A 17,893-nucleotide genomic window follows, 5' to 3' on the forward strand; every position below is an offset into this window, starting at 1 on the left:
CTAATCAGTTCCCAAGCCCATATATACCCGTCCTAGTTGACCAGTCACTTGCCAGATTGTCTAGAGTTTTTTGCCACCAAGCTTTCCAGCGTTTCCTTATCCTGCCTGACTTATTAGTTTTCTTGACCTGCCTGATTCCTATTATCTACTACTACTACTATTATATTATATTCCTGGTTGTATATACCTCTGCCTGTTTTATTAAGTAAAAACTTTACTTGACTGCTGAACTGCCTGCCTCCTGGTCGTGCTTTTGGGTTTCACTCTGCCAGTTTTGCTATTAGCCTGACATTACGTGAGAAATAGTCATTACAGTAACAGAATATTGGTTCATATTTGATCAGCGCTGCCTAGTTTGATCGGAGTTCATGTGTGATTGACAGCTGCCTCCGTTGAATGAAAAGCCAATAGGAACGCTCTCTCTCTCTTTGAAATGACCATAAGTCTTCCATTACGGGCTAGATTTTCTAAAGACTGAAAACAGAGCCATGAGGAGGAGCAGTAGTCTAGTTTTCTCTCAGAACACTTGAATTACAATATGCTGAAAGGTCATTATGGATTTTTTGCCTAATGATGCTAAAAAACATTCTGCCTACTGCAGGTTTAAGAAACAAAACTACTTGGTTAAGTTTAGGAAAACATTGTGGTTTGGGTTCAAATAAGTTTGAAATAGTTAAGATTATCACGTAACTGGCCTTAGTAAAGTACGTAAGTTACGTAACAAAACTAAGGTAAAATGAGTCAACGCTGACATTTGGTTTCACACGAGACACTAACAGCAGCCTCCTGGCTGAAAGTTTGCTTGACCCATTCATTCTAAGACGGGACTTTCTCTCTCTTCATACTACGTCAGTTTCTCTGAGCGTTTAATTATCACGCAGATGGGTTTACATTGGAGTTAGTTGAAAGCCTGGTGCGTCTCATACAGATTCTAAAGGGTGCCTTGCTGTGTTGGTATTTGATTGAGTTGGGGTAGAGACCAAGTTGCAGAGTCAGGCTGTCTCTCCCTTTTGTTTGCTGCACAGTGGAGCACGTTATGTCTGAGTTTAGAAGGTTAGGTACCGAGTGAACCAGCTGAACCTTCTCAGTTCTTCCATCGGCTCACTTACTTTATTATTTTACCTTGAACACATTATGTAATAACACCATAGACTGTATAATGTAATAACTAGACATAATGTAGTAAATCTTCACTTCATCATGTAATAATACCAGTATATTGTAATAATCTACTGCATTTTGTAATAAACAGCTTGATTTTTGTAATAAATGATTACATATTGCAGTGGTTATTTCAAGACACTTTAAGGAAGGCTAAGGAATACAATGACACTTGATGTGAGTTTTCGCCAATGAAAGATAATCTACTAATCTTTTAATTTAATAAAAATAAATAAATAAATACTTTTGAGTCAGGATAATTTATGCTAGAATGCATAAAATAAACATTGTTGTTGTATGTATTATGACATTTTCATTAAAAAAAAAATGCAACTCCCACATTTTGTAATAAACGCTGCAATATGTAATGATTTATTACAAAAGGAAATGTATTAATCTTGTGTTCAGACTGTTTATAACAAAATGCAGCCGGTTGTTACAAAATCTGGGTGTTATAACATAATGAAGTGAAAATGTATTACATTCTGTTGAGTTCTGTTGAGATTACATATTGCAGTGTTATTACATAGTGTGTTGTTTCATGCCTTTTTTTGTTAGTAAGTAATCTTGGGTGGGGACTCTTGTACCAGTTAGGGGTATGCTGTACCTCAAAGACAGACAGTTAGGCATTATAGTTTCTGGTAGGACGGGACTGGGGTTTACTATAAAGCTTTTGTCTGCTAAATGTTGTCAAGGGAGACAGTAGCTGGATTTAGCTGTTGTGTTTTAATGTCCTCACGTTGGCAGCTTAGTTAGCGGCTTCGTTCGCGCTAAGTTAATACTTTAGTTGTCTCTGTGTGTATGAGCTTTGTCTACGAGCTTGGTTCCTTTTTGTTGTTTAAGGATGATTTGGTGACTAGTAAATTGTTGAGTTACGAGAAACCAGCAATGCACTAGATGTTAAAACGTATCCAACTGAAAATCCAAGCCAAGCGTTGCCAACTCTTTTCCAATGAAAGTAGCTAGCAGCACTTGCTCCAAAAGTCGCTAAATCTAGTAAGAGTCGCCAAGTCGGCAATACTCACAGTCCATCCCTTCAGGCCTCCCTTCAAAGCCACTCTCCAAAAATGATCATTATGAACATAAACATATCATAATGGACTTTTTTAGTCCTCTGACCACTCAAAGCACACTACATACCAACATTTACCCTTTCACACACATTCATACACTGATGGCAGAAGCTACCATACAAGATGCCAACCTGCCAATCAGGATCTAATCTAAATACTCATTCACACACCGATGGCACAGCCTTCGAGAGCAATTTGGGGTTAAGTATCTTGCCCAAGGACACTTAGACATGCTGACTGGAGGAGCCGTGGATCGAACCCGACCCGCTCTACCTCTGAGCCACAGCCGCCACGTAAATAATAATGAACTCGAACAACGAACATAGCTATTGTTGGTACTCCCATGTGCACTCCAATAAGTGCAGGGCAGAATGTGTGCAGACAGGCAGGTAGGTAGGTAGACAGGCAGGCAGACCGTTCAATCATTTTATTCGGACTGAATTATTACAGTCCTGCGACAGCCACAGATACTGCTGTTGGGAGGTAACGAGAATTTCAACAAATATAACAAAAATGTTGTTGAAGAAGATTACCAATCCAAGCTTTAAGCGCCTTTGTTGTGTAACTTCAGTCTGTAGTCTTTGGTAGCTGAAGTTTTGTGTTGAGGGAGCATTGTGTGTTCTGTATACATTTAGCGGATACTTATGTGGTGTATATTGGCACGCTTTAGCTGTGTTTATTGGCACTGGTAAAGTGTTTTCTCAGAGTTGTTGTTGTTGAAGGTCTTTGTGCCTGTAACTAGCGTCTTATGAGACCAAGTGTGGACCCTTGGAAATGTCTTTGTCCTTGGTAAATAAGTTGGCATGGCAGAATGTGTAGACTTTTTGGTTAATCCATCAGGGGAGCTGCATGTTGCTAAGAATTAAAAAACTTTGTTCAGACACGGATTGATTTGGGGTCAGTCATTCTCTGTTGGGTCATGTCTATACTTCTGTTCCCAGGTTTCATGGGAGCACAATACTTCCAACTTGATAAAATGTTTCGGTTCTGTGTGCAACTTTATTCTGTTTTTTTATGACACTGATGGTTACATAGAATCTTCTGTAACAAGTGGTGGTCTATACTGACCACAAGCACAAGTTTTTATTACATATCTATAAATCTATGATCAAACCAATGTTTAAGAGTTTGCTTCTGCAGGAAGACCGCCTAGAGATAACTATTTTTGTGGAGAGACCATGTGTTGGCCAAGGCGCACTCCTGGATGTGGTAAAATGCTGCAAGATGTAAAATTAATATTGTTGAATTAACTGTCTGCTTAGTTTGGCTGCCTTGTTCCCCTGAGCCCTGATTCTAACATCGGGGGGGGGGGCTCGTCCGGGAAACAATTGCATATAAAAGCGCTTAAAGATTCACATGGAATGGAGTTTGGTGTATTTGAGAATTATGGAAAATTAGGGCTGTCAAAGTTAACGCGATAACGCGTTAACGAAATATTTGTTTTAACGCCACTAATTTCTTTAGCGCATTAACGCAACTTGCAATTTTAGGGTTGTTGTGGGCTCAGTGTTAAAGCTAGAATGAATATTGCATCATATGAAACTAGAAAAACTAAGGAATCCATTTAGTACTGACCATGTCATACTAGCCTGTCATGTCATGGGCTAAATAACGCTGCAAATGTACATTTTGTCAAGTACTACAATAGGTTTTGTTCAGGAGCTTTCAACCACATCTCACAGTCTTCATCATGGAATGGAGTTTTATACTTAGGTCACGTTGTAACAACTGAGCCAACTCATCACAACTGAGCAAACTCCATGATGCATTGGTGAGGATTGTGAGATGCTGTTGAAAGAAAAGGCAGGTTAAGATCAGTTTCTAGAATATTCCTGTTTTGCTTTGTAGATTTTTTTGAACAAATTGCTTAAAATGTACATATTTGGATGGAAAGTCTTTTTTGAAGGGTTGTACAGATAATATATTTGCACTCAAGCTGCTCAAAGTCAATATTTAGTATCAAATTTGACCATTTTCTTCAGAGAAATTCCTTAATTTTTCTCTACTATGTAAGTATTGTAACATTATATAAGTAAATAGTTATATATCCGAAAGAAGAAATAACGGTTTGAATGTTCCATGTAAACCATTAATTTATGATATAAATGCTAGCTACTATGTATTATTTGTATGCTGTATCTATACTTCAAGTATGAAATAAGGTGAGTGCATGGAGTGTGGTTGGCTGTGTGTGTTTGTGTGAGACAATAGCCAAGCCCTCCGGTGGACCGGCATTCAGCATCAGCTGAGCCCATCTTGGAGAATCCATTCACACAGTAATTAAATGTTTTGAATCAATGTTCTGAATCATCTTTTCAAACTGCTTAAGGGCAATTAAATTACCCCCGACAAACCTGACTCTGAAGATGAGGAAAAGCGAGAGCAAAGCAGCCGCAGGCAAAGACAGCAAATATTTTCTGTCTATGACAAGTGCTCTCCCCATTCAAAAGCTCTTTGTTCCCCGCTTGCCAGCGCTAAACAGCAAACACTTCTGAGAATCTGGGCAAGCCACATCTATGCTCTCTCCATCTGCACAAGCCGCTACATGAATGTCGGTCCTGCCATCAAATGATAGACCATCCATTACGCTTCTTTTGAATGCCATTAGTGGACAATGGTGGAGGAGGATGTCTTTGTTAATATTGGCTTTTGTCAACCCTAGAAATTTAATTAAGTGAATTTATTGGAGGGAAAAAGGCCAGTTTGAAAAAAACGCTTGTAACCTTACAGATAAATAGGTACTGCAGATAATTTGCAATTGTGACATTTTTTTCATTAAAATGTCAGTGTTGCTATTCAAATTCCGCCAAAGGACAGCATCAGTATGGCCCTGCAGCCCCACCAAGTTGATTGATTTTTACAACAAAACCCATCATTCTTCCGAAAATACACTCCACAGGCTACTCATGTAAGCTCAGGCAAGCTCAAGAACACATTCATTTGCAGATAGGTCAATGAAGGATCAATCACTCTAACTAATACTAATACTAATGTTTAAAGGATGAGATTCTAACTGTATAGGAAATATGAATACTGTTTTTGCTGTTCGATGTTAATAATTTGAGATATGATGACAGCATCTCTTCTCAAATTATAATTTCTGCCAGATGATGATCACTGACTAGAAGTCATTATGTTTTTTTTTTTATTCAACACACCATCTATACATTCGCCACAGCGATGAAGCACAAACACAAGGTTGACTCACTGGGGTTGAACAGGAGGAGGAATTTCAGACAGGCGATCTCTCTGCGGTCCAGCTGCAGCGCCCGCAGCCTCGCTGCCAGCTCCTGTCCTCTCTGGATCAGACTGGACAGAGTCGCCTCAGCTTGGGACAAGATGAACGACAGCTCGACCTGAAAACAGACACTACTGGTTACTTTCTATGTCCCTTGTATTCATGAGACTTGCGTCAGTGAAAAGTAGAATAGGAGCCTTCAGCCATCAACCTCCTCTTCTGTGGAACCAGCTCCCAGTTTCAGTCCGGGAGGCAGACACCCTCTCCACATTTAAGAGTAGGCTTAAGACTTTCCTCTTTGATAACGCTTATAATAAGGGCTGGCACAAGGCTGGCTCAGGCTGCCTTGGACCAGCCCCTAGTTTTACTGCTATAGGCCTAGACTGCCGGAGGATTTCCTGTCCTCGCAGGTATCCATGGATCGGGGTTACACCTGGATCGTGGTTCCGCCTGCTGCCGCGGCCCTGCTTGACACCCACTAGCATTATTATTATCAGTCTTATTTTTATTATTATTATTAATGCTACTACATGTATTATTGCTATTATTCTTATTATCATTCTATTATATCCACCACTACTATTTTCAATGATATTATTCTTATTCATATTATTATTATTATTATAGCTGTTGTTGTGCATTTCTGTGTGCATCTCTCTCCGTCTCTCTGCCCAAGGTTTCTACCCGTTAAAGGGGAGGATTTTTTTGCTACCGTCACAGAGTGCTTGCTCATGGGTGTGGTGGATTTGATTTTGCAACAGAAGTTCATCCTCATAAGCATGGCATGCAAAATAGAGACACAAACCTGAAAGATTGAAAACTAAATTTTTTTTTTTTCCAGTCATGGCCACATGGTGTAATACAGCAGAACAGCAGCAAAAAAATGTCCTTAATGTGTTCTTTCAGTCATCAGCAAATTCTTCTTATTATTACTCTCTCTCTCTCTAACATTACATCAAAACATACATCCCCTTATTAAATAAATGTCTTCAGGAATAAATTGACCTCAAGCATTTAACCAGCTCTATGAAGACCACAAAAGTATGGAAACCCTACATTTGATTTTGTGGATATATGATTGCAAATCTATTTTTCATTTTAAGTGTTTTAATGAATTCCAGAGTTCCTTTCACTGAATAGGTGTGGTGGGTCAACATGCCTTACAGAGAATTTCACTTTCATCTGTTTCACAGGCTGATAGAACACACAGTTCTGGAGGAAACATTACACTATAATATACTGTACGTGTAGTTTTAGGCACTTAAATAACAGAATTTACAGGTGTTTTGAGTTTTGGTTTATCTATCTAGTCTCACTCTCAATGACTTCTGTATAAAGAGATATATCAGCATTGCTGTTAACTTTAAAGTCTTACAAATGACTGTACATTAGCAAAAAAAATTTAATTAATTTGGTTTTACAGCTGGTCCATTTGATAGATCAAGCAAACACGTTGGGACTCCACACTGGGGCGGACAGTCCAAAGATTTTGGAAAAGAGCCCATCTTTAACCACATTTTGAATGAAGTGCAGTGTAAATGAATGAAGTAGACATGTGCATTGTGCTGATGGGAAGTCGTGTGAGGGAGTCGTTACCTCCTGGCCGGTCACCAGCAGGATACTCTCTTCCTGTCCATGTTGCACTTGTCTGAAAATGTGATCCAGGACCAGAAGTTCAGACCAGCAGTTATGGAGCAGCTTCATTTGATCTCCCACCTCCAGGAAACAAACACAAACACACACACACACACACACACAGAGGGAGAGACAAAGACGGAGACGCTATCTTAAAGCAAGTCTACAGTCTGAGATTATTCTATGGTCATGTTGAAGCGGAAATCAATATCCTCTTTTTCAAAGTAATTTGTAATTTCTATCATTTTGTGTTGTTTATCATGGTCTACGGAAACATCGCACATGAATGGATTCCTTTTATACGTAAACTCGCTCAGCCATTCAATTTGATTCTGATTTCAAATGAATACAACACTGCTATCTACCCTACTGTCGTGCTTTTAAGCCAAATCTCACAGAAATATGCGCTAAAAAGAGATAAAGAGAAAAATGGGGAGACCATAAAAACAAGGAGGGAAGAGAAATGAAGTGACGCTTGTTGGTATTTGTGTGAATGCGCTGATGTTTATGTTATTGCCATGTCCCATGTTGTGTATTTACGAGCATCGTCTGAGACCTCTTCAACCTGCTCACCTCTCCCAACCTCCCCCCACCACCCCACCATCACCACCTCTCCCAGTCACATCTGCTCTGCTCTGGGGGTTGGGTGTGTTTTCAGATTGAGCCCCTCCCTCCCCTCCCCTCGCTGCAATATTGTCTGCAAACTGAAGGACACGGCAGTCAGTAATTCTGCAGCCGCAGCTGCTAATAGGCCCAGACGCACATTCATCTGACACCAAGCTGACAGAATTACTGTCCATCTGAATGAAACTATATATCAGTCGCAGAGGGGAGGGTCCAATCTGGTTTTGGTCACATCTGGAATGGTGCAGTGGTGGGGGTCTGGGTGTACAGTGATAAAGGAAAGGGTTAAGGAAGCAAGAGGTCTCGGCGACCTCCATGCGCTTCCTCTTCAAGAGGAGTTGGACACTCCGCTGCAGCCAAAAAAAGTCACTGTGAAAAAACCCTCAAACACTGAACATGGGGAGAAGGGTTTTATTTTGGATTCTCAACGTTTCTGTTTGTCCATGTTAGAGCGTGATTAGACAGATATATATCAGGTTATATACCTGTCAAACATCATGTTTTACCTGTGGAAGCCACATTTTATCTCACAGCCATGAAGTCAAAATCTCTGGGATTGTCACCGGGAATAAAAAGTGCTCATCGTAATCCTGTCAACATACTGTATGGCTGCTGACAGCGCTGTCAGCTGGCCAGCAGTATAGAGGAGGACTGCCCAGTCGCCGGGAAAAAATGTTGGCTTTGTACATTTCTGAGAACCAATATGTTGAATGTGGCTGTTTTTGCATTCGGTCAGAGCAAGTTATGTAATATATCAAGCAACCGTTGAAAGTTATGTGGTATAATAGCGAGTATAACAAGTGAGTAAATCCAATGGGTCAAACAAACTGGAAACGGCTGTTCGTGTCCCGTGTGAAACCAAAAGTAAACATTGACTCAATGCTTGTTACGTAACGTTGTTATGTTCGTTATGGGGCTGTCAATCAATTAAAACATGTAATGGCACATTTTTGTATCTGTTCAAAATGTACCTCGCAGGAAGATTTGTCAAGTACTTAATACTCTTATCAACATGGGAGTGGACAAATATGATTACTTTATGCAAATGTATGAAGATATTTATTATTGGAAATCAATCAACAACACAAAACAATGACAAATATTGTCCAGAAACCCTCACAGGTACTGCATTTAGCATAAAAAATATGCTCAAATCATAACATGGCAAACTCAAGCCCAACAGGCAACAGCTCTCAGTGTGCTGACTTGACAATGACTTGCCCAAAACTGCATGGGTTTTTAGCGTTATTTAGCTTTAGAAGATTCCTTAGGTTTTCTAGTTTCATATGATACCAGTAAGTTCACTCTAGCATTTCTTTTGAGCCCGATACAACCTAAAAATTGCAAGTTGCGTTAATGCGTGAAAAGAAATTGGTGGCGTTAAAACAAATTTGCGGTAACGCGTTATTATCATGTTAACTTAGAAAAGCCCTAGTTTGTTACGTAACATTAAGTAAGAAAGTCCGCTAAGGTCGGTTGTTACGGTTGTTATGTTGTTTCGTAATTATTTTAACACAAACCATGATGTTTTTTTCTAAACTTAACCAAGTAGTTTTGTTGCCTAAACCTATAAGCATCGTTTCACAACGTTAACCACGTGGCATTAGAGGCTCATATGAAACGTATTTTTGGTTAAAAAACATCGACATTCAACATATCCGTGGTTTGCAGAAACGTACAATACCAACATCCTTTTTCTGACGACTGTGTTGAGGAAGAGCTACCAGAGACGATCATGATAAAGAGGGTGTTTTTTAAGGTTCACATTGTTTCTTTTTTTTTTATTTCCCATCACCCTTTATTCCATTTGCTTGTTATGTTTACGGGTGAGAGGCCAGTGTTGACCTTTAAAAAACAAAACAAAAACCTATGAATTGCATTTTTATATTAAATTATTATTCCAAATAACTGAACTCTGTATTGGCAGCATTTTGCATTTCATCACAGAGACATGTTAGATAGTATTCCATTATGAGCAACACATGCTAATGTTGTTATGGACATTTCATATCAGTAAAAATGTCTGGCATTAGCACACAATATATTATATTAGTATAAACCTTAAAAAATCAATTCTGGTAAAAAAAAAAAGAAAAAAGAAAAGTAGCGATCCTGTCTGCAACAAGACCAAGAAGAACCATTTCTGGATTTAAATTGCTTGCAGTGGGAATACAGTACCGGAGAAGACATTGTCATATACTTACACTTGCCAATCAAACCAATTCTTTATATTTTGAGGAATTGTTGGTCAAGGCTAAACATGTGCACTGAGTGGGATTTGTAGTTTTTAAATCATGCACAAGAAGTGTCCCCTCGCTGTGTAGCTGTGTTGCCAGTGGGAGAAATGTTCAGTGTGCTGTAGTGAGGCTCCTCGCCCTGGAGAGACCCGTGTCAATGTTCAGTATAAATGTTTTGAGATGAAAAATCTGTGCATAGCTGTTGTGAACTGCTTTAAATAGTCTAATACACAACACAACATACTCTGGTAGCCTAAGAACAAACTATAGGCAAACCAGCCAGCACATAGACAGACTCAAAATAAACTTAATTTGTGCTGCACCTCATCAACAAACCTGTGCGGTTGAGCAGCAGAAAAACACATTTGAATGTCTACCGCATGCTGCCTTTAGTAGCTGAACATTTATGATGTTCATTGTGTGCACTTCCTCAACAACATCTTCCATGTTCAACAGGTGAATGGAACACGAAGAACACCACCCCTGGGGAACTGCACAAATCAATAGCTTCCATTCTGCTCACAATTCAGCAACAATGTAGACGAGCGCAGCGAGAGCAGAGCAGTGGAGAGCGGACATTTCCCTGTTATCGCCTGCATGGAATGTAATTATCCAGCCCAGCTCTTTCAGTGTGTAAGGCTTTCTCCGCGAAACATGAACAGCTTTGTTCTCACTGTCCATGTTTGGCTTTCCACCGTACATAAGAGTGGTCTGACTGTCAGCAGAAATACATCAGATGTGTATAACACAAGGCTCCGAGGAGGCAAAATAAGGCTGCACAGTTGTTACAGTTAGAAAAACTATTACTAACTGTTATTAGTCATATTACAAAAAATTAAGTGGAAAACTGGGAAACTGTGGATGTGACCTTTTTTCACAATATGCGGCCATTTCATCAAATGAAAAGATCCATTTATTTTGAAATAAGAGAGTCAGAGTTTTTCCTATCTCTGAAGGAATATTAACCTGAATTTATATTTATATTTTCTGGTATCTGAGACTTTTTTTCTTATAAGTAACTCACAATGCACAGTAAAATCATTAAGTAAGCCTATCAGAACAAATACAGCAATTTAAAATGGGTACTGTATTATTAGTAATTACTCATAACGAATGATTGAATGTGTGTCAATGGGTGAATGCTGACATGTAGTGTGAAGCACTTATGGTGGTCGAAAGACTAGAAAAGCGCTCTATAAATGCAAGTCCATTTACCATTTACCATAACTCTTTAACGTACATTTATTTTAACGTCACTAATTTCTTTAACGCATAAACGCAACTTGTGATTTTTAGGTTGTAGTGGGCTCAGTTTTAAAGCTAGAGTGAAGATACTAGTATCTTATGAAACTAGCTATGCTAAATTTTGGTCGGAAAAACTGACATGGCCATTTTCAAAAGGGTCCCTTGACGTCTGACCTCAAGATATGTGAATGAAAACGGGTTCTATGGGTACCCACGAGTCTCCCCTTTACAGATATTATATAATTCCCCCAGTTGTAATAAAAAAAAAAACATCATGGTTTGGCTTAAACGGACTATGTTTGTTCGTTATTTAAGCTGCGGAAGTAAATTCAAATGAGTCAAAATTTACTTCTGGTTTCACACAGGACACAAACAGTGGTCTCCTGTGGGTGAAAGTCCTGTGTTTGTTTGACTGATCCACCACCCGAACCCTTCCCTGGGCGAACTTCCATGGACTATCATTAAAAATGTATTTGTGATACGTCAAGAACAAACGTAACAACTGCGACAAAATACTTTTCCCTAAAAACGTAATTCACAAAGCAGTTTCGTTGTATGGGAAACATGATTTTTAGGAGACAGGGCTGGTGAGAATGAATGCATTAAGATGGTAAAGGGACCCACTGAGACGGCATCTGAGCGAGGTTCCACTTTTGTGCATTAAACAACATGATGACAAGGCTGTAACATGCATGAAATGTATGTTTTAACGCACCGAGGGATTTCTCAAATGAAAACAGGGACAGTGGGTGTTTTTGACAGAGAATGTCAAAACAAATGGAAACAAGTTGACAAATGTATAATCTGTATATTCTGGTGAGGATTCCACAGAAATGTGTTAATATGTTTATATGTATTAGTATGTTTATGTAACAATTTCGTGATAATGAAAGATGAGCAACCGTTGCACTTCTCTCCTGTATCAGTAATTCAGGGGTTGCATTTCAGCCAAGTATCCCTCTAACAAATACAGGCAGTATAAAGATACCTTGTTGTTGTTAGTCTGAGAAGATACAACAAATATCCTCAGCACCACAATGTGCTCTTTGTTTCTATGACAAGGAAGGTACAAAAGTAACAGCAAAAAAAGCACATCTTTCTGGATGTTCTCAGAAACTAAGAATTCAATCATCACCTTTAGTCATTTTCATACTTTGGGTTTGGTATTTGGACAGTGAGAGCAGATAAAATGTTGTAAAATCAGTTCCATTTATTTAACAGATCATTAAGGAACACAAAATGCCAAACGCTTTTTTATTGTACCAGATTACTTTGCTGTATGTATTGGTGTAGTGTGAGTAAATTATCCAGTTAAAGGGTTCATGTAAATAAAAAGAAATCTGTTGTCTGAGATATCCATCGGAGATATCCTAACACAGTGTCAACTGTTTTTATAGGAATTACTTCCTACTGAAGAAGGTAAGCTTTGACAGTGTGCTCTATGGAGAAATGGAGATACTGTTTCTAGAAAGAGAAATTCAGAGTTCTATTCACCTGCGTTCTAAAATCTAGACAAACAAAACGTAAACTAACAGCACGGTTAGAGAGCATTAGGGGTGCATGAGAAAATATTTTTTTGGGGATGTTGTTGGCTGCACTAACTCAGATAGTTATAATTGTTGTGTTAACATTATTAATATTTGGTCATTCAAACAACAACACTAATCAACGTATCCTTGCAGTTTGATATCTTACGAAAATATATTTTTGTTATTTTTCGTGCAATTTCCTACAAATGTCCAGCAACACCAAGTCCCTTCCGTGTTTAGGCATCAAAACTACTTGGTTAAGTTTAGTAAGAGATCGTGGTTTGAGTTAAAATAAGTCCGGAAGTGGTGTTACTTAAAGGAGCAGTGAGTAGGATCTGCCGTTATCTAGCGGTGAGGTTGCAGATTGCATTCATGTGTGTGTACGTGAAAAGTGAGTGGTGAAGCAAGAGAGAGAAAGCGGCGGCGATGGCAGCAAGTAACGTTATCGACTTTGGCCCAAGCAGGAAAAGTTATCAGTGTTTGGTTTGTCCGTTCTGGGCTACTGTTGAATCATGGTGGTGCAACATGGCAGACTCCATGGAGATATAAACAGCTCATTCCAAGGTAACAAAAACAACGATTCTCATTTTCAGGTGATTATACACTAAAGAAAATATACTTATTAGGGCTGTCAATCGATTCAAATATTTAATCGCAATTAATCGCATGTTTGTCCATAGTTAACCATGATTAATTATAATATAGTTAATATAGTTAATAGTTAATATAGTTCAAAATGTACCTTAAAAGGAGATTTGTCAAGTATTTAATACTCAAATATGCTGCTTTATGCAAATGTTTGTATATTTATTATTGGAAATCAATCAACAACACAAAACAATGACAAATATTATGCAGAAACCCTCACAGGTACAGCATTTAGCATTAAAAAAATATGCTCTAATCATAACATATCAAACTGCAGCCCAACAGGCAACAACAGCTGTCAGTTTGTCAGTGTGCTGACTTGACTATGACTTGCCCCAAAACTGTATGTGACTATCATAAAGTGGGTATGTCTGAGGTCAGAGGTCAAGGGACCCCTTTGAAAATGGCCATGCCAGTTTTTACTCACCAAACTTTATCTTAAGTTTGGAGCGTTATTAAGCCTCCTCCCTGAAAAACTAGTATGACATGGTACCAATGGATTCCTTAGGTTTTTTCTAGTTTCATATGATACCAGTATCTTCACTCTAGCTTTAAAACTGAGCTGCTACAACCTAAAAATCGCAAGTTGCGTTAATGCAATAAAGAAATTACAGTGGAATTTAAATAAATTTGCGTTGATGCCTTATTATCCCCCTAATTACACACGGGTCCTTTAAGTACGGAAGTTCAACAAATAAGTCAACGTTTGTGCAAGAATAGCTACGGAAATAGTGTTACTTAAATCACCTGTCCTGGATCACGAGTACGTGGATTACAAATTGATTACATTCGATTTATCAGATTCTAGAGCATTACTTTTCGTAGGTATAGCTACAAATTGTGTATGAGAACAGCCTGCGCTAATTCAGCTGAAGTCTACTGGTCGTCCACACATGACAACAAAATAGCATTGAACAACAGAGCATTGATATTGATAAAATCAATTATGCAATTCTCTTGTTTCTACAACATACAGTATGTGCTGCTTTTTTTTGTAATTTTGGGTGAACCAACCCTTTAATGTGACAAGCAGAGAATCCCACATGGTAAGAAACCAGAAGAAGCTTTACATGTGTTGCAGGAATTTGAAACACTGACAAGTGATCCAGCTCTGTTGATCAAGGTCTGCTTATTATAGTTTCTAGCTAAATAGAAATCCCAGGTGCGAAGAGTACTGCCAAATGGGGTTATAAACAGATTGTGAGTATGTAACCAGCAGTAGAAGACCCCATATCCAAGCCTGGGAATGACACAAGTGAATGAGTGAAGCAGGAAAGGAGCAGACCTGCTACGGCTGTACCTCAGTAAATAAACTCGATTTGATCAAAAGACTGGGAGGAATCTCACCAAATCTCACCAAGGCCAGAATCAACCTTTTGTTAATTGGTTGAATCAGTCTGACCATGGCTTGTCGACAGATGTTTGTTTGTCAGCACATTGTATCATGACTCGCAGAGGAAGGTTTTCTTTATTGTTGTGTAACCGGCCTGATTTGTCAGAAAATAATTATAATCCTCCATTTTCACTCGGAGCAGTAGGCGTATTCAGCCATACTGTCAGCAGCGGCACAGTTAACCACAACAACGGTATTGATTCCTCCAGCATGGGACTCTGTTACTCAATCATCTGCACTGTCCAACAGTGTGTCCGTGGCACAATCACAGTGCTGGAGACGATGGAGTGGGACATTGATGTATGTCCTATCATTATCCCCAGATGTGTCTGTGTGTCGACAGCTACTGTTCAGCACCGAGGAAACACCAGACAGGAAGAATTGCCCTTACAAGGCTGAAAGTATTCCACCGCAGCACTCATATTTTCAGAGCTGCGACATCATTACATTCAAGATTATGCTGCATTATCCGTGACGGTTGCCATGAATGGAAATAAGGAAGAAAGTACAAACATTTATTTTTGTACATGTCCATTGAACACAGTTGCATGTTTATGTGTCAATATTAGATGAAATATTGAATCGCGATTAATCGCATGATTGTCCATAGTTAATTGCGATTAATCGCAAATTAATAGCACATCTTTTATCAGTTCAAAATGTACCTTAAATTGAGATTTGTCAAGTATTAAATACTCTTATCAACATGGGAGTGTGCAAATATGCTTGCTTTATGCAAATGTATGTAGATATTTATTATTGGAAATCAATTAACAACACAAAACAATGATAAATATTGTCCAGAAACCCTCACAGGTACTGCATTTAGCATTCAAAAATATGCTCCAATCATAACATGACAAACTGCAGCCCAACAGGCAACAACAGCTGTCAATGTGTCAGTGTGCTGACTTGACTAAGACTTGCCCCAAACTGCATGTGATTATCATAAAGTGGTCAGTTCTGTTAAGGGGAGACTCGTGGGTACCCATAAAACCCATTTTCATTCACATATCTAGAGGTCAGAGGTCAAGGGACCCCTTTGAAAATGGACATGCCAGTTTTTCCTCGCCAAAATTCAGCATAGGTTTGGAGCACTATATTTAACCTCCTTTACAACAAGCTAGTATGACATGATTAGTACCAATGGATTCCTTATTACTTCCTTATAGTTTTAAAACTGAGAATCAGAGCTTATATGACCTACAAGCACAGTAAATGGTTATGATGCAACATAATCTAATACAACACCTTCTCATCCCAACTGGTCACATACTGACGCGTTGTGTCAGACCCCTTGGCGCCCCCAGCATCGAGAAACAGACAGGAGCACCGGAGCAAACCAATACAGTGCTGGGGACGGGGACGGCAGAAAAACGTATTTTAGCCACCTAAAAGAAAGACTCACCTAAAAAAATCAATCCCTTTTAGTCCCTTTAAGTTTACGCTATATTCAGAATATTTTCACAGCTTTTTCTTTCCTTCTCCTTTCTGACAGGGAACTGAACATAAAGTGAAACTTGTCTATGCTCCTTCCAAAGCCAGCAGGCTTAGATGGCAAAAACCGTATAGATACATTTCACTTTCAGTTCAGTTCACCGTCAGAAAATATTAAAAATATAGCGTACACTTAAACAGATATAATTTTTTTTAGGTGAGCCTTTCCTTTAAGTGGCAAAAATATGTTTTTTTCTGTCGTCCCCGTCCACAGCACTATATTTCATTTTCTCCGGTGCCGGTGCTCTTGTCTTTTTTTTTATGTTGGGGGCATGTCGACCGTCATCTGCTGTAAGTATTACACCAACTATGGATAAATGGACTGTTTTAGTTAAAATCATGAACAGTATACTCTCCAGTATTATTCTGAAGCAGACCACATTTTTTTCCCTTCTGGTCTCCAGTCATTATTTCATGTATGAAAATCCACTTGCAAAGACTTCGGTAGGCCAGTCCATCACAGTGAACATTCATTTTGACAAATGTCAAATCTGATATTACATTTACATTAATACCTCAAGCAGCTCTCTAGTCTCAAATAATCTTTAAAATACAAAAATCAGGAGTTGCCAACTGTGTCGTGTGTGCTCCTACAGTAAGCTGCGAGTCCATTCTGAGTGGATTGCAGGAGAGTGAATTGTGGGTGTATGAGTCATCAACTTTGAATGCATCCATGTATTACAGGCATGTAAGCTTGTGAACCGTAATACAGACCTAAAACAAGTTTTAAAACAGCCTTTCGTATTCCTTTTTAGCAAAGCAAATGTTATGTAGTCATGTTTTTGTTATGTTTGTGCCATTAACATTTTGTATTGTAAAAGAAAAAGTAACAAACAGAAAATATTAAACAGGAATAAAGGAAGAACAAGATGTAATCCTCGCTAAAGCTTCTGATTATTATAGTGATGGACATGCACAATGGCAAACAGAACATCAGCTGTAGCTGCCGTTTAAAAACAACCATTAAAGGGGACATATCGTGGAAAAAAAATAACTTTTTTTCAGTGCTTGTGCACATACATTTGGGTATCTGGAGTGTGTACCAACCCACAAACTGTGAAATAAGACCACCCAGTCAGTTTTTTTGTGGGCTGCTTAGATCAGAAAACCTGTGATTCAACAAGCCATTCAGATTTGGCTCCCCTTCCTATGTCATGACATGACATGCAGGCTCATTAGAATATACCGCCCGCGGCTTGAGAACTATCTTTGCAAAGGTGCACCATATTTTTCTCGCAAGCCAATCAGAGCAGAGTGGGATTTTTGGGGAGGGGGGCTTAAAGAGACAGGCGCTTAAAACGGAGTGTTGCAGACAGAGGGTGAATACATTTATATTCAGTACACATATACAGTATGAGAACAATAATGTGTTTTTGAACGTTAAAGCATGTAAACATATTCTGATAGAAACCCAAAATACAAGTATGAACCTGAAAATGAGCATGATACATCCCCTTTCAAGTCAGCTTTTCATAAGTAGCAACCCAGTACCACGCCAAAGCGTGTAATAGAGCCGCCTGTCCACCCAACACATTCTCACTCCCAACTCGTCAAATACCGTCAGTGCCCCACAGCATCGGAGACCGATGCACGGGGTACCCCTCTTGCTTTAC

At 39.0% G+C, this 17,893-nt stretch overlaps 1 protein-coding gene across 2 annotated transcripts in view; it reads right to left on the reverse strand.

The window, feature by feature from the left end:
• The window catches only part of LOC119492774 (nuclear receptor subfamily 5 group A member 2-like), a 29,891-nt gene that overhangs the window by 5,564 nt on the left and 6,434 nt on the right, over positions 1–17,893 (reverse strand). For both annotated transcript variants that reach the window (XM_037777508.1, XM_037777507.1), the window contains exons 5-6: positions 7,069–7,188; positions 5,443–5,590 (exon numbers count right to left, since the gene is read on the reverse strand). In XM_037777508.1, the coding sequence (XP_037633436.1) occupies positions 5,443–5,590; positions 7,069–7,188 (268 nt within the window). The remainder of the gene's footprint in view (positions 1–5,442; positions 5,591–7,068; positions 7,189–17,893) is intronic.

The sequence above is a fragment of the Sebastes umbrosus genome, chromosome 8, assembly GCF_015220745.1.
Source record: "Sebastes umbrosus isolate fSebUmb1 chromosome 8, fSebUmb1.pri, whole genome shotgun sequence".
Taxonomy (NCBI): Eukaryota; Metazoa; Chordata; class Actinopteri; order Perciformes; family Sebastidae; genus Sebastes; species Sebastes umbrosus.